Source organism: Perca fluviatilis, chromosome 19 (assembly GCF_010015445.1).
Source record: "Perca fluviatilis chromosome 19, GENO_Pfluv_1.0, whole genome shotgun sequence".
In the NCBI taxonomy this organism is placed as follows: domain Eukaryota; kingdom Metazoa; phylum Chordata; class Actinopteri; order Perciformes; family Percidae; genus Perca; species Perca fluviatilis.
Genome location: NC_053130.1, coordinates 24,563,920 through 24,579,791, shown reverse-complemented (window position 1 = coordinate 24,579,791; position 15,872 = coordinate 24,563,920). Strand labels below are relative to the sequence as shown.

The following is a 15,872-nucleotide window of genomic DNA, read 5'->3' as shown; positions in this document are numbered from 1 at the left end:
CAAATTATAGAGTTGTATATCAGTATGGAATCCCAGATTACCACATTGTTTAAAGTGATGGTTCGGAGTAATTCACCCTAGGGTCCTTTGCATCATGACCTCGAGCCAAACACCCCCCCAGAAGCTTTTTTCACCTGGGTCGAACATTGGGAGAGTTAGCTAGAGTAGCGTTATCAGCTGAATAGCTTAGCGCAGGGGCTAACGGACCCACGTTTGTATCTCGTAAATTACCCCACTAATAATGCCGAAATGATACCAACGTCTACAAGTAGTACAAATAGGTTATGCTCTCATAAAACGATGGATTGGAAAGTTTGTAAGTACACCAGAAGTTTATGTAAATAACACTTGCCTGCTGGCTTCTGATCTCTGCTGTTGTTGTTGCTGCTGTAAGATGAGTGCTTAGGGCCGTCTACAAATTACTACACCGAAAAGAGATGCAACAAAAATATTTATTAATTTAACTTTTTTTTAAGTAAGTGCTGTAGTATAACTAGCAGGAGACAAGTAATAATTGAGGTAAGTTTGGAGGCATTACCTTATTTAATCATTGAATTAATAAATATTTTTGTTGTAACTCTTTTCGGTGTAGTAATTTGTAGACAGCCCTAAGTACTCATCTAACTGCAGGTAGCAGCAACAGCAGCAGCAACAGAGAGCTGAAGAGAGCAGGCAAGTGTTCATAAACTTCTGGTGTACTTACAAACTTTCCAATCCATCGTTTTATGAGAGCATAACCTATTTGTACTACTTGTAGACGTTTGGTATCATTTCGGGCATTATTAGTGGGATAACGTTAGCAGATACAACGGGTCCATTAGCCCCTGGCCGAAGCTATTCAGCTGATAACGCTACTCTAGCTAACTCTCCCAATGTTCGACCCAGGTGAAAAAAGCTTCTGGGGGGGTGTTTGGCTCGAGGTCATGGTGCAAAGGACCCTAGGGTGAATTACTCCGAACCATCACTTTAACTTTGTTCCGATCCCAGTGCTCTACCCTCTGACTGAGCAGGAACACTGACTGCTAATTTCCACCAACTGCGGAACGTCTGCAGATCCGCTCCGGAACGGCGGCGGAGCCAATAGGTTTCCATTAAAGTCAATGTGTGTCTGCAGAACGGCTGCGTTCTGACTCCGTCCCAGCTCGGCGATCCGCAGCCCTCCGGAGCAGATGCGCAGAGCTTCTATTTTTGCTGGACGCCGGAGAGCTCCGCGGCAATTCAGCACAGGGCAGATAGTGCGGGACAGGAAGTCGAGCACAGAAACAAAATAAAACATCTGGTTAATTTTCAAAATAAAATACACCATGCTCACGGCGGATCATATTTCCCTGCACTACACCTTGAAAACGTCATAATGGATGGAAACTGCTACTGTTGTTGGTTTTATGGTTCTGTTTATAGAAACTACTAGGGGTGGAGGAAAAAATCGATACAGCATAGTAACGCGATATTTTTCGTGGCAATACTGTATTGATACACAGACGCCAAGTATCGATCTTTTATTATATATGTCTTGGTCAGTTTGTCTGCTTGACAATCCCATTTTGCAGCAATAAAATTGAAGTGAGATGAACAAGCAGAGAAATGTATCTTTTTACATAAAACAGATGTTGACAAAATTGTCCTTTCGGGACATCATTTGAAGTTGGAAAAAAGGTAATACATTGCAATATATTGCAGTATGTTTAAAATCGCAATAATATCGTATCGTGACATAAGTATCGGGATGATATCGTATCGTGAGGCCTCTGGTGATTCCCACCCCTAGAAACTACATCCTGTTATATCGCACGATCATACGTGAATTAGCGAGATCTCGTGGGTCCTCATGTCTTCAGCTGTCAGTCATGGCCGCAGCCGTTGCGCAACAAATCCGGAGCTGGTGGGTATTTAAGGACGGCAGAGCATGGAGCCGACACGCAGTTGGTGGAAATGAGGAGTGACAGCTTCTCGTCCAGTGTCAAGCCTATATATATATATATATATATATACATACACACTGATCAGGAGATGACAGCACTATTGAACCAAAGCTAACAACTGAACTTCTCTCCAGTGATGATTTTTACACACTGTAGCTCAAAATAAAATATTTATATTATTGTCACGATGCAAACTAGAGCTGTAATCGGGTCTTAACCGATTCAAGAACAGTTTCTTTCCAAAAGCAATAATCACTTTGAGCTCACACATGCACTGACTTCACAGTCTAACCCCCCAACCCCCGGACTTTCTTCTTCTACCTACCGACTACCCAATATTTAATATTTAATACTTTTTTATTTTTTATTTTAAATATATATTTTTATTTCAAGGACAAACGCAATTGTTTGTACAGAGATTGTGAATATTTAATACTTTTGATAATATTGATAATACTGTGCAATTTCATTAATGTGCAACATCTGTATACTGTACAATATCATTCCTCCACACTGCATATCACACTGTATATAAAACCATACTATCTTTTTATTTTTTATATATGTATATAGCGTCTTAGAACTGTGCACCTTAGGCCTAGGCATACACTTACTCACTTAGCCTTAGGCTCAGCATCCATTTTCGCAACGCATCACCTGACCGCTCATTTACCGCGAACCCGACCGAACCCATCAGATTCGGGCAAAGATCTTCAGCTCTAATGCAAACAGCAACAATTAGATGTGTATGTCTGTGTGTATGAGTCCCAGGGTCATTTGTGTTTAAAAAGCAGGCCCAAAGAGCACGTCGTCTGTGGGTTGACCGATAAGAGGAATCTCCTGTAACAGCCGCACTGGGCCTGTTGTGTTTGAGAAGTGTAATTGGCTCTCGCTGTGTTCTGATTGTCTGTCTCTGATTGGCTCCCCAGCGATATGAAGAGTGTGCTGCAGGACCCGGAGCTCAGCCTGCTGCAGCGCTGCCTCCTGGTCTCACGGTGAGTTACAACTCAGCATTCTCACAGTTACCGCTGTTTGTTGTCTGCACTGATTGTACTCTGTTTCCATGGGGGTTTACTGGTACCCCAGCGTGATTATGTTGTTAACATTCAGACAGTGCACCTATGTCAAAGACTCATGAAGTACTGAGTACTGAGTTTGAACAAATGTATAGTTTCTATAAGCAGTAAAATATTCTATATCAGACAAACAGCTGCTATCCTGGAAGTAGGATGACACTCTTTCGGGATGCAAACACCTTTTTCCTCTATCATAATAACTGCAGGCACAAAACACACTTGTTAAACTAGTCTTTGACTCCATGTGTTTGCTTCTGCTAATGTCTTCCTGTCTGTTTGTATGAATGTTAAGTTTAGGCAGTAGAGTGGTTCTATTGTGTCTATTTTTACAATGATCTTAAGCCGAACTGGGTTTGTAGTAAAGATACTACTGATTGACTGGGATATAATTAAACCGAGTAAGACATAATTAAGTGTATCAGAAGTGATAACCCTGCAGAAATCTGTACATAATGGTATACTTCAATATCATCATTTAAGTTTTTATACCTGTTCATTTTGGAATATCAATGAAAAATTGTAACATTTATTTATTTTTTTATTTTACATTTTACTTCATTCAGAATATGTAATGTAATTGGGAAAGATAAACCAGATGATGCAATATTATGAGGCATTCGTTTTTAAAACTGTCAAATGATCTGCCTAAATAACAAGATTCATTTTTGCTCTAACTGTACGAGCTGTGATTCTGTATTAAGCGTGACATGAGAGCTGGTGTCAGCATCTCTGCTCCAGTTCTCATTTCCTTCGAGCATCTGACAAATCTAGAACAGCCAGTCTGATTGGAAATGCAATATCTCCCCCTTGTTTGTTTCCTGTTATTAAAGCAATGATTTACCTGGAAAGACCCTTTTGGTACTTCGAATACTATGACAGTGCTCACCAAGAGGGCTCATGATGTCTCTCCATCAGGCACATTTGCCAAGTTTTCATGCCATTGTTAATGTGGCAAGGTAACCTAGCAACAGCTGTGAGCCTGTGCAGATATGTTTAAAGGAGGCTGAGGGAAGTAAAGGGATGAAAAGACAGAAGGATGTAGAGGGGGTGGAGGGGAGCTGAAAGAGCGAGGCGTGGGCGGGAAGATGGTCATTAGTGAGAAAACTATTAGAAGATCCAGGTTCAGACTGCAGAACTTGACTAACTTCTCCAAAGAGAACAGTATCCACTCTGGGCCCAGCTGATGCGTTGTTGTGGTTGAACCGCAGGCTGTTCGGGGATGAGTCGGACCTTCACTTCTGGACAGTGGCGTCCCACTACCTCCAGTCGTTTGCCCAGGCTCGTCAGCTAGGTGTGTCCACTGCAGAGGGTCAGGCCAAAAGTGAAGGAACCCAGACGTCGCCTCCGAACCACCTGGACATCTGCCACGACGTTCTGTGTGAGAGCTCTTACTTCCAGGTTAGTGAAACAACAAAAGAAGATAAAGTGTTTGCTTATTTTTGTTGCCTTTTCTGTCTTTAAAGTGCTCATATTATGCTGATTTTAAGGTCCATAATTGTACTTAGAGGTTATATCAGAATAGGTTCGTGTGGTTTCATTTTCAAAAAAACACCATGTTTTTGTTGTACTGCACATTGCTGCAGCTCCTCTTTTCACCCTGTGTGTTGAGCTCTCTGTTTTAGCTACAGAGTGAGGCATCTCACTTCTGTTCCATCTTTGTTGGGAGTCGCACATGCGCAGTACCTAGGTAACGACTACTAGCCAGTCAGAAGCAGAGTCGGAGGGCGTGCCACACTAGCAGCGTTTATCTGTGTTTTAAGCCCCCAACGTCTCGCACTAGGATTAGGCAATGGTTATGGTTATGGTTAGGGTAAAGGTTAAGGTTAGGGTTAGGTGCCTTGAAGTCAACAGTCGCAGCACTGCCTGGAAGGAGACGTTGGGGGACTTAAAACTTGAGCGCTAGCAGCTAGGCGAGCATTATAACGTGTGTTACAAAGTGACGCACATTCGTCACGGAAGTAAAGGCTGGACTACAACAGAGCTGTTTGGAGCAGTTTGTGAACAGTGTTTTCTGTTGGAGATGGTAAGTCCCTTTGCGGTGGACTTTGGGCTTTTTCACTTTGTAAACATATAACGTGCACAAAAAAGATACATAACACAATAAAGGTAAGGGAAAAAGCCAAAAAGCATAATATGAGCACTTTAATACACCAAGACAATGGAGACAAATACCCTGCTGTCAGCATTTCAAAATTCCCGTAGGGGTCATGCAGAGATAGTTACTATCCTCAATTCAAGACCACGCTCAAACAAACCCCCACAAGGCTGTCCCTTGTCATCCACAGTGTCAACAACATTGCCCCGGTCACACAGTACATTCTATTATGAATGACATTGTGTATTTCCTCTGTTGTGTCACTAAGCCTTTAAGAGAAGCATCTCACATCTTTAAGCCTTTGAGGTCAAACCTGTTTTTCACTTCGCCCTCACTACATTTAATTCCCCCAACATTTCCTCCAATGATTCTAGCCCTCGCCAGGACACGCTCAATTAAAAACAAACAAAAAAAAACAACTCTTGTTTGTGCCGTGTCATTGCTCGGATCAATGCGTCTTGCTGATGGCTCTTATAAACAATACCTTGAATCTCCTGTTTTTTTCCAACTTAAATTATCGACCCAAGGGTGTTAGAAAAAATTGCTTCAGAAGATGCTCATTAATTGGTCCTCCTCTGCTATGTCTCCCCGCATGGCTCTCCTGGTCAACATGGCAGCCACAGCCCATTTGAAAATAGACATCCACATTTATATTGCCATAGTGAATGCAAATGTGTTTTGTTAAAGGTGTATTCTTTTGTTTTTGAAGTTTTAATGAACCCAAGCATGGTTTTTATGTCCGGGTTGCAGAAAAAAACAGTTGGTAGTACTTAAAAAGTTGGCACACTGTGCAAGTAAAGACAGTTGTTCTTTGGTAGGTCTTTTTCCACCACAAGACTGCATCAATATACCAAAGGAAGCAGAGGAGAGGAAAGAAGGTGTATCTTTTCTGATAAAAGACAATTAGACAGTTAAGAAAAATGTCAAGTAGCTTTTAGCTAGCATTAAGGATAGAAGTAGCAGAATGTAGATGGCCTTCTAATTTCCTTAAGTAGATGTCCTATTGAAAAAAAATGTTTTTAATGGATTATGTACTATGTTGTTGCGAAAGTTCTACTCCCAGTTAAGGAGGAGACACGCAGTGATCACATAGTTAAGACTTTCAAAGTGCTACCCTGACAGTCTGCAGCTACATTTGAGTCCTGTAGTCATAAAACAACATCAGTGGTAGCAGTCTGACTGTAATTACTAATATCCAAGCCACCAGCTGTGACTCACGGAAGAATTCATCATAATAAAGTGCAACAAAAGTAAAGCTTCTCTGTCGGATATAGATACACACACAGACACACAACTCATTTTCTTCTATGCTGTTATCTTTCCTCTTATTGTATAACCCCCCCCTCCCTCTCTAAATCTCATTTAAAACTCATACTTTGAATATATCTATTGCTGTTTTCATTTTCATGCCTATCATTTGCTCACTCAAAATATAAATCTGGTTTCCCATCAGGGAACATGTAATGAAATAACGAGAGAAAAAAGGCACCAATAATAAGTGTGGAAGGCGGTGGCACCAGAAACGCTGTGAAAACTCCTGAATATTTTAAAGACTTTATAATTACACTCTCCATCTCTGCGATCTGTATTTCTATAATTGTACTCCATATCTCTTTTGTTCATCATGACTTACTAATGTCCATCCATTACTGTCTCTCACCCACACACATGTACACAGTTTGACCATGGATCTATGGAATCAGTATGTAAAAAAGAAAAGAAAAAAAAAAAGTAACTTGTGGCTCAACCTTCACTTTGTGGCTCAACAGAAGTTCCAGTTGGATCGAGTTCACCTGCAGGAGGTGAAGCGCTCCAGTTATGACCACACTAAGAAATGTGCTGACCAGCTCCTCCTGCTGGGTCAGGTACGTATTGCACACAATCATGTCTTTTAGGGTGGCTGCAGATACATACACGCTGCATTCATATTACTCAGGATTTCCACTGAATGCAGAACGGCTGCGGACCGGCTCCCCTGCGTGTCGGCTGCGTGCTCCGCCGTCCGTCAATACCCACCAGGTCCGGATTTGTCGCGGCACGGCTGCGGCCATGACGCGACTTCAGGTAGAATAAAACCACAAAACCAACAACGGTTAGTTTCCATCCAGAGGAGTAGAGGGGAAACAACTCTGTGCTGTGTTTTCACGGTGTAGTGCAGGGAAATATGATCCGCCGTGAGCGCATGTATTTTCTTTTGAAAATTCACCGGATGTTTTATTTTGTTTCTGTGCTCGACTTCCTGTCCCGCACTATCTGCCCTGTGCTGAATTGCTGCGGAGCTCTCCGGCGTCCGGCAAAAATAGAAGCTCTGCGTATCTGCTCCGGAGGGCTGCGGCTCACCGGGGCTGATGATCGCCGGAGCTGGGATGCAGTCGGAACGCAGCCGTTCTGCAGTCAGTGGAAATGCACACATTGACTTTAATGGAAACCTAACGACTCCGCCGCCGTCCTGGAGCCATTCCGCAGCTGTTCCGCAGCCGTTCCGCAGCCGGTGGAAATTGGGGGTTAGTCTATATCCAAGACGTTCCACTTCCGGGATTGCTCCATTGCCGCTGGAAATTCCGCCGGATGAAACTCTTTTCGGCCGGATGTCCGGTACCTTGGGCTTTCTTTGTGTTGGAAATTTTCAACTCCGGTGGATTTAAGAGGAGTATGGTTAAGTGCTCCTCAGATCTCTGCAGGGGAAATCCAGACAGCTAGCTAGACTATCTGCCCAATTTGAGTTTTCTGTTGCACGACTAAAAAAGCGTACACCTTCCACCAAAACAAGTTCCTTCCCTGGCTCCGTTTGGCACTTAGCGCCGCCCAATACGATTGTGATTGGTTTAAAGAAATACCGATAAACCAGAGCACGTTTTTCTCGCATCCCGGAATGCTGTGTGGACTCGCCAGACCCTCCTTCGCAGCCCTGTGGAGGAAGGTCTGGCAAAACAAGACTACATTCATATCAATATCAAATGGGAGTAACATTAGATTCCTCTCTCTCTCTCTCTCTCTCTCTCTCTCTCTCTCTCTCTCTCTCTCTCTCTCTCTCTCTCTCTCTCTCTCTCTCTCTCTCACTCAACACACACACACACACTCCATAGCTGGGCATGCATATTGCCATAATGGTGAATAGATCATATTGGTGCTGTGGAGTCTAATGAAGCAAGATGGACGATAAGTGCTGCCTCTGTCCTCCCTGGCTTCTCAGCCTGTGGGGGATTGGAGTCACCTCCCTTCCATCTCCCTGTCACCACTCTCCCTTTAATCACAGGCTGCAATCAGCAGGCTGTGTGTTGGAGCTGCAGTCCTCCAGTAGGCAGACAGGCAGAGGCCAGCTTGAGCTGACCCGTGCATCGGCTCAAGCCTTCATCTACACCAGATGAAAAGCACGATAATAAACATAATTTCCCCTTGTTACTCTCGTCTTGTTCAGCTCACACACTGGTTACCTGTCTGAGCTGCTGATGCCTTGTTTCTCTTCGCTACCTCAGTCATTACAGCGTCATCTCTTTGTTGTCGCTCTCAGACGGACCGAGCGGTGCAGTTACTGTTGGAGACGAGCGCAGACAACTCCAGCTACTACTGTGATTCACTCAAGGCCTGCCTAGTGACCACCATCACCTCTTCAGGCCCCTCACAGTCCACCATCAAACTAGTGGCCACTAACATGATTGCCAACGGCAAGCTAGCAGGTAGTGTTACTGTACGTCTGAAAGCAGTGAACAACCTTTTCCACTCTTATTTTAAGGAGTATCAGCAGCATTCTCTGTGTGGGTGTCTGCAGCCTTGAAAGGGCCTTAAAGAAATCTTTAAATAATTCATCTATTCTTTAGGCCTTTTAAATGAATCAGACACCATACAAATATAGAAAAAACAGTGCAGTCTCACCAACCTATAGATTCTGTATAGATACAATTTTTGGATTGGCCTCGATCCACGTATTGCATAATGAGTGTGGTTTCTGCCAGCAGATTTACAGTTTGTGAAGAAATTCTCACTCTGGTGTCCAGGCAGAGTTTGCCACCTTGGTAGCGATAGGCCATCATCTCTCCATCTCTCATTTGTGTACAAATTCTCCCCTTTTGCTGTCTGTCAGAGGGAGTACAGCTGCTGTGTTTGATTGACAAGGCAGCGGATGCTTGCCGCTACTTGCAGACCTACGGGGAGTGGAACCGGGCCGCCTGGCTGGCTAAGGTAACACAGCATGACGGCATCCGTCAGCAGGAAGCATCAGATACTGTGTAATGTTTGGGTAGTTTGTGAGTGTGTGGGCATGTGGGTGGTGGGTTGGTGTTAAGTGTGCACATACTGTGTATATGAGTATTTTCTATTGGTAATTGTAGGAATATTATCAAAATGCACATAAACATATATGCAGTGTGTAATAGGGCTGCTCGATTATGGAAAAAAATATAATCTCGATTATTTTGGTCAATATTGAAATCACGATAATTTAACACGATTGCTCGTTGACTTCTGGAAAGATGTTGCAATTATTGAACTTATAAAAAGAGTGGAAAAAGTTAAATCAACAGTAAAAAACACATACAGCTGTGAAATTTGCCTTAATACTTTTCCTATTTAAACTTAATTTTTTCATTCAGAACACAAGAGAAAATAAGAGTTTACTTGCAAAACGTAATGAGCTAAATAATTGTTTTTTCTCGATTATTCTGTTTTTGTGCCGATTGGGAGCCGAAATCATAATCGCGATTAGATTTCGATTAATTGCACAGCCCTAGTGTGTAATGCACTTATTATTTGTTCTTCCTTGCAACTATATTTTATTATTAAGTATTTCTTATGAGCATTATTATGTGGGAAACCCAGCCAAGTGCCTGCATGTTGTGTGTGTGTGGGTGTGTGTGTTTCCAGGTGCGTCTGAACCCAGCGGAGAGCTCCGATGTGCTGAAGCGCTGGGCGGAGCACCTGTGCTCCCCGCAGGTCAACCAGAAGTCCAAAGCCATCATGGTGCTGCTTTCCCTGGGATGTTTTTACAAAGTAGGAGAGATGCTACAAAGGTAAGTGCCATGATTGATGCTGTTATGAGCCTACTGTATATATTCAGACATTCCAAAAAAAATTGCGAGTTTGACATTGTCTAAGACTGAGGTCTTGAAAAGTCCTGTCTTGTATTAATTCTACTGACAGAAATACATACATGCAAATAACCAATTTCACAATCAAGATTCCCTTTTAATTTGAACTCTTTAATATTCCCTTTTATAAAATGTATTTACCCTGTAATTTCTTTCTGCCTGACCTTCCTCTCCTTTGTGTATGCTGTATGGTATATAGAGTACGGTATGGTCTGACCCTGTATCTTTTACCTCAGCATCGATTCGCTGTTGGACTACTTGTCCTTCTCCCTGACAGCTCGTGTCCTGGCAGTAAAAGCTCTCGCAAGAGAACTAGAGCAGCATCAGGACGACAGAGTTGCTGTATGCTTTAGGATCACAGGCATCGAGGCAGGGGTGATGCTAGTTTCTGACAATAGCTCTCACCTCCTTCTGCCTTTTTCTTTCCCTTCTGTCTCCTGGGCAGTATGAGGCACTTTGATCGCGCCGCCCTCTTCATTGAAGCCTGTCTGAAGTACGGGGTGATGGAGGCCAACGACTCTTCCAATATCCTTTTTGAAAACCCATTACTGCACTCTAAGGTCATTTATAATCAGAGTCAGCTCCCCTGGTTACTCTGTCCATCTCTACTACAGACGTGCACTTGATTGCAGAGAGCTTTTTCACAATGAAGGACAATTTTAAATGCTCCACGAAGCACATCCTATGCCACTTTGATCACAGAGCTCAGTCATGCCCCAGACTCTAAGAGAACTTTTAGAACCTAGACTTTAAACATATTGTATGCATGTAAAGGATAGAGTATATTGTCACATGACACAATTGAGATGATCTTGTTAACTCCTCAACAGGGTGAGGAGTTAACTTTATGGCTACTGGATACATCAGTTTTACCAGCCAGTCCTTTATATATACACAACATTTAGAATGTAAGATGTAGATGGATGGATGGATTTATAATTTAAAGAACTTGTAGAAAATGTGTTTTATATTATATATTCATTTTTTTCCTTGTGTGTAGTGCCACATGTAGCAATTAACAGGAAAAAAAAAACTCATCCTAAAACAATATTTGGTAACACTTGAAGGTATCTACATAATAGTGACATGACACTGTCATGAACACATGAACCCTAACCCTAACCCTAACCCTAATGTTTAATTACTGTGCATACACTGAAATATGAAGACCCCTTTTGGTTTGCTCGTTTGTCAGAACTGGCTTGTAGCCTCCAAGTGAATTATGATTGATGAAGACCAGACCAGGAGCAGATTGAGCCTACGCAGGGCCAAGCTGTCTTTCAAGAGCTAAAAATATCTCATTTCCAGAGTTAGTGAGCATATGACTTAAAGGTATAATATGTAGGATTTCCCTAAAAAAAAACTATGTATAGACTAAGACAAAAGTAATCCCTCTCAATCATCACACGTGTGTGGTAGTGTCTGGATCTGCAGAAACCCTGCCCTCTCCCTGTATTTTCTCTTTTCGTATTATTTTGCTGAGTGCTGGTCATTTATGGCTGTCAGCGAAGAGCCTTTGGGACCCTCACGCGGGCGTGTAACCCCCTAGCCAATAACAGAGCGCAGGTTGTACAGCCCGTTCTCATTCTCAATACTGCCGTTTTGTCACGCCACTCTGTGTCTGATACCGACGCAGGAGGCACCCAGAGGTGACCTCTGCTCTGTGCTGTCAGTCGGCGTGTCTGTTGAACCAGCACACACACACACACACACACACACACACACACACACACACACACACACACACACACACATGCAGCGACAGGACAAAGCTCTGCATTCACGCAACATCCGGTCAACGTGTCCTCTTCCCACAGAGGTGGGGATGTGTTTATTTGTGCTTTGAAACATAGCTGCAGTAAAAAAAATCAAAAATAACTTTTTTTTTATTCCTCTGATTCACGGCTTTGTTCTCATATCGCTGCTCACTCTCTTCATTCACTCTCTAGCTCGCTTGACCGCCGGTTCTTTTTTACTCTCTCTGGCTCTTTGAGCCGTAGAGGAGAGGCCAGCTTTGAATGCTGTGTTTACAAACACCAACCGACAAAAGAAACATATTATACCTTTAATATCCGCTTTTTTTTTTTGAGAAATGAAGGTGAGTGACAGATTTATTTATAATATAAACTGGGCCCAGACACTGCACTCCCTAGGCACAAGTGCTAGTGTGTGTCCCAACTAATCTATTATTGACAGTAAGGAAAACAAGGTCCAGTGCAATGTGGATAAGAAGCTGGATACATTCAGTTGCCCGACCTAAAACTAACTAATGCAGTCAACGCAACAGCCACGCAACAAATCCTCCCTTCATAAAGGTGATAAAGACCTTTTTTTTTATTTCAAAGCTGTTTTAGAGAGGTGTTGATTGTTCAATGTTATATAGATTTTGGAGGCTGTAGTTTGTATTTTATCTAATAGTTAGCCAGTATTTAGCAACTCCTCTTAGCTCGATGCACGCAGCCCCATTTGGAGCCAAGGAAATGCCACACAAGCACAGAAAAATAGACAACTGCCAAAACTTGTATAGCTTCTAAATGAATGGTACTGCTGACATTGCACAGGCAGGAAAATAGGGTTTAGAGCATATATATATATATATAGATAGTTCTATAGAGCATAGATATAGATAGTTCTATATCTATGGTCTATAGTTCTCTATCTATGGTTTAGAGTATCTAAGAACTGGTGACTGCAAATGTCACCATATCTAATTCATATTATTGTTTCCCTAAACCATTCAGTGGTCCCTTTTAATTCTGTATGGAAGCACCTGCATTCATTATATTTTCAAACTCAGTTATTTAGGTGTTTGTATGTGGACATTTTGATGTTAAACATGTTATAATGCGCCTCTAATCAGCTTCATCGGATCAACACTGGTTACCACTTTCTATAGTGGCTCTGTTTTAGACCTTTTCATTTTCAGGATGTCATAATCTAGGAAGTCGTAGCTTCAAGTCATGACTTAACATGTTTGACTGATGACAGCTTTCATTGGCTCGCTGTGGGTTTTTGTGTCCCATAAAATGTTATCAGTTCTCCTTGACCTGCGTTTGCACATAAACTTATCAAATCTGTATTTTTGGAGTATGCACGGATGCTGCGCTCACTGGGCCTGCGAGAGGGCGCTGCTCTGTGGGCATCACGGGCCGGCAGCGCTGGGGAGCAGCTGATGGAGGAGCTGTTCCAGGGAGAGGGAAGCGTGCCAGAAGCCATTCCTGGCGAAGAGGGAGTCGAGCTGAGCCAGAATAGCACCGAGTGACCCCGGAAAGACGGGAGGTTTGGAAGAGAACGGTTGACATACTCTTTGGTACAAATCAAGGGGCGGCCATTCGTTCTAACTTCAATAACGTGACCGTTGTGTATTAACTGTGTCGGCATCACGGGGGAATCATGATCATCATCTCCACGTCATGAGAAGAGAGGAGATATGAGGAGATTTCTCCATGTGAAGTTGCCAGTCCGTCACTGAAGTCTGTGTCTGTAGCGAGTTTGACTTTTCTTAATGGTTGGTATGACCAGTGTGTGTTTGTGCACATATGTGTATGCATGCAACATCCCCAAAAGAAAACACACTGATTCCCCCCCTCCAACAAGTGAAGTTGACATAGTTGATAACAGTCTGTGTTTTTGTTGATTAATGAATTTAACTCATGAGATTTTTTTTTAATGGTTGCTTGTTAAGCTTTATTTTGTGTGCCTGTAATAATAACTTCAAAGTATTGCTGTAGCTCTACAGGTTTAATTAGCCTTTTTGCTGCTGAGATTAAATGTGGCAGAATGCATTTATCCCAAAATAATGTTCCCTATTTCACTATTAATCCACGTCTACTTAATGACTGAATTCCAAAATGATTTTTGTTGCACTCTTGATTTAACCAAAAACACTGCATCATTTGGATGATACCTTTTTTTTTTACCCTCCTTGTAACAGAGACAAGAGACAATATTGCTCTAGACAGACACATAACAGACTGACCGTTGTGTACATACGCAGCAGGTGGTGCTGTGTAATTGACTCACCAAAAGCCTGCTGCTGCGCCAGCCTCTGCAGCTGTAACTGTCGGATGGCAGTAAAATTAGCCAGGTCACTCTGCGCTTATTAGATACGTATTAGTATATTATCTCATCTCCCAGAGCACAGAAGGGAGAGGAATCTGACTGCTGCCACCCGAGTGACGCCATTTAATTAGCTTGTGCAGAGTCCAGTTGAATATATGCTGGGTAATCCATTCCATCCAAATGGAATTTTTAATTTTCTACTTTTAGGAAGACTTGAGAGGATAGTTTTCTCTCTGTATTCTTTGATCTTTGTATAATGAGGTTGTTGTCTGGTGTGTGCGTATTACAATAAGAGCTGTCAAAATGTGTTGCAACTCTTTAGGATCATTTACACACAAACAAATAATCTGTGCTGCTCCCACTGTTGCCCATCACGATCACAAAGCCCGACACACAGTTTAGCAAACGGCTTAGACTTGCTGCCACATCTCCTCCGCTCTGCTTTTGCCTCATGTTGTCATAGTGAGCTATCTACTGATCATCAGAATCATCTGCATGACAATGCAAAGACTTTAGTGATTGTGTGTTTAATTCCCTTGTAACGTGTTTAGTGGTCCTGAAACGAGACCGTAACTCCATCCACAGGACCTTTTTAAGTGTGTTATTGTGTTTCATAAACACGTCAGTGCTGTTTCTCTTGTGTAACAGTTAACCCCTAGGCAGTGTCACTATGGCAACCCAGGCCTATTTCAGTGGGGGGGGACTACATGTTCCTGTAGATCCATTTCACATAGCTCCACCAACATACTGTAGGATCTTATATAGAGAGCCAGCTTAGAGTCCCACAACCCAGCAGATAATCAGCCGTAGTTCACCTGGTGCTGTGTATCTTCCACCAATCATGTCATGCAGTGTTGTGAAAGCAACATGTATCGCACTGCCTCTTATGATTAGGCACTAGTGTGATTAACACTCGCTGCTTTAATTAGATCAACAAAAGAAAAGTTGAGCCTTTTTTTCATTGTTCTGTGTTCATTGTTTGTACATTGATCCTAATGCTTTATTCTATATAAATATTACAAGAAAAAAAAATAAGATATATGTATATATTGATGGCAATAAAATCAATGTTATTAACTTTATGTTTTCAGTGTGCTGTTTCCTCTCTAAAGATGTTGACACAAGAGGGTGCTCTCACCCCTCAACAGGAAGCAAAGTGGCTGGGGCTCTTGTGTTTAATGGCAGTCACTTTGTGAGAAAGAAATCCCTGTTATTAGCAAGTGCTCTTTGCAATTAGCCTCCTTTAATTTCAACCCAGGTAGATTGAATTTAAACATTTGTTCATTTATCAGACTTTCTTAAAAGTGAATTGGTTCTTGCGTGAGTCTCTTCCGCCACTAATGACTTCTTTTCTGCTCAGAAGGAGAGCCAACAGCTGGCTTCGGCTCGCCGCCCAGGTCCAACCGTTCTCACTCTTTTCTCTGCCTCAGATTTATTCATTGACGTCTATTCTATTTCTTCTCTCTCTCTCTTTCTCTCTCTCTCTCTCTCCTGCAAGAAAACAGAGCACAAAGGGAAGAAAAAACAGTCTGAAACAGAAGGCCACACAAATGAGTTGATTGTGTTCCTTTAATGGCTTAATGAATAACTGCCGGAGAGCCAATCCAGCCGTTACAGCCAGGTCATCAGTATG

The 15,872-nt window shown here is 42.5% G+C and overlaps 1 protein-coding gene across 1 annotated transcript in view; it reads left to right on the top strand.

Annotated features, from left to right (window-relative positions):
- wdr11 (WD repeat domain 11) overlaps nucleotides 1–15,321 on the top strand; it is a 58,976-nt gene extending 43,655 nt beyond the window's left edge. The window contains exons 22-29 of the mRNA XM_039783863.1: nucleotides 2,852–2,917; nucleotides 4,207–4,396; nucleotides 6,863–6,958; nucleotides 8,605–8,770; nucleotides 9,175–9,272; nucleotides 9,954–10,099; nucleotides 10,623–10,702; nucleotides 13,237–15,321. Of these exons, the coding sequence (XP_039639797.1) occupies nucleotides 2,852–2,917; nucleotides 4,207–4,396; nucleotides 6,863–6,958; nucleotides 8,605–8,770; nucleotides 9,175–9,272; nucleotides 9,954–10,099; nucleotides 10,623–10,702; nucleotides 13,237–13,439 (1,045 nt within the window). The 3' untranslated portion in view covers nucleotides 13,440–15,321. The remainder of the gene's footprint in view (nucleotides 1–2,851; nucleotides 2,918–4,206; nucleotides 4,397–6,862; nucleotides 6,959–8,604; nucleotides 8,771–9,174; nucleotides 9,273–9,953; nucleotides 10,100–10,622; nucleotides 10,703–13,236) is intronic.
- The last annotated feature ends 551 nt before the right edge of the window (nucleotides 15,322–15,872 follow it).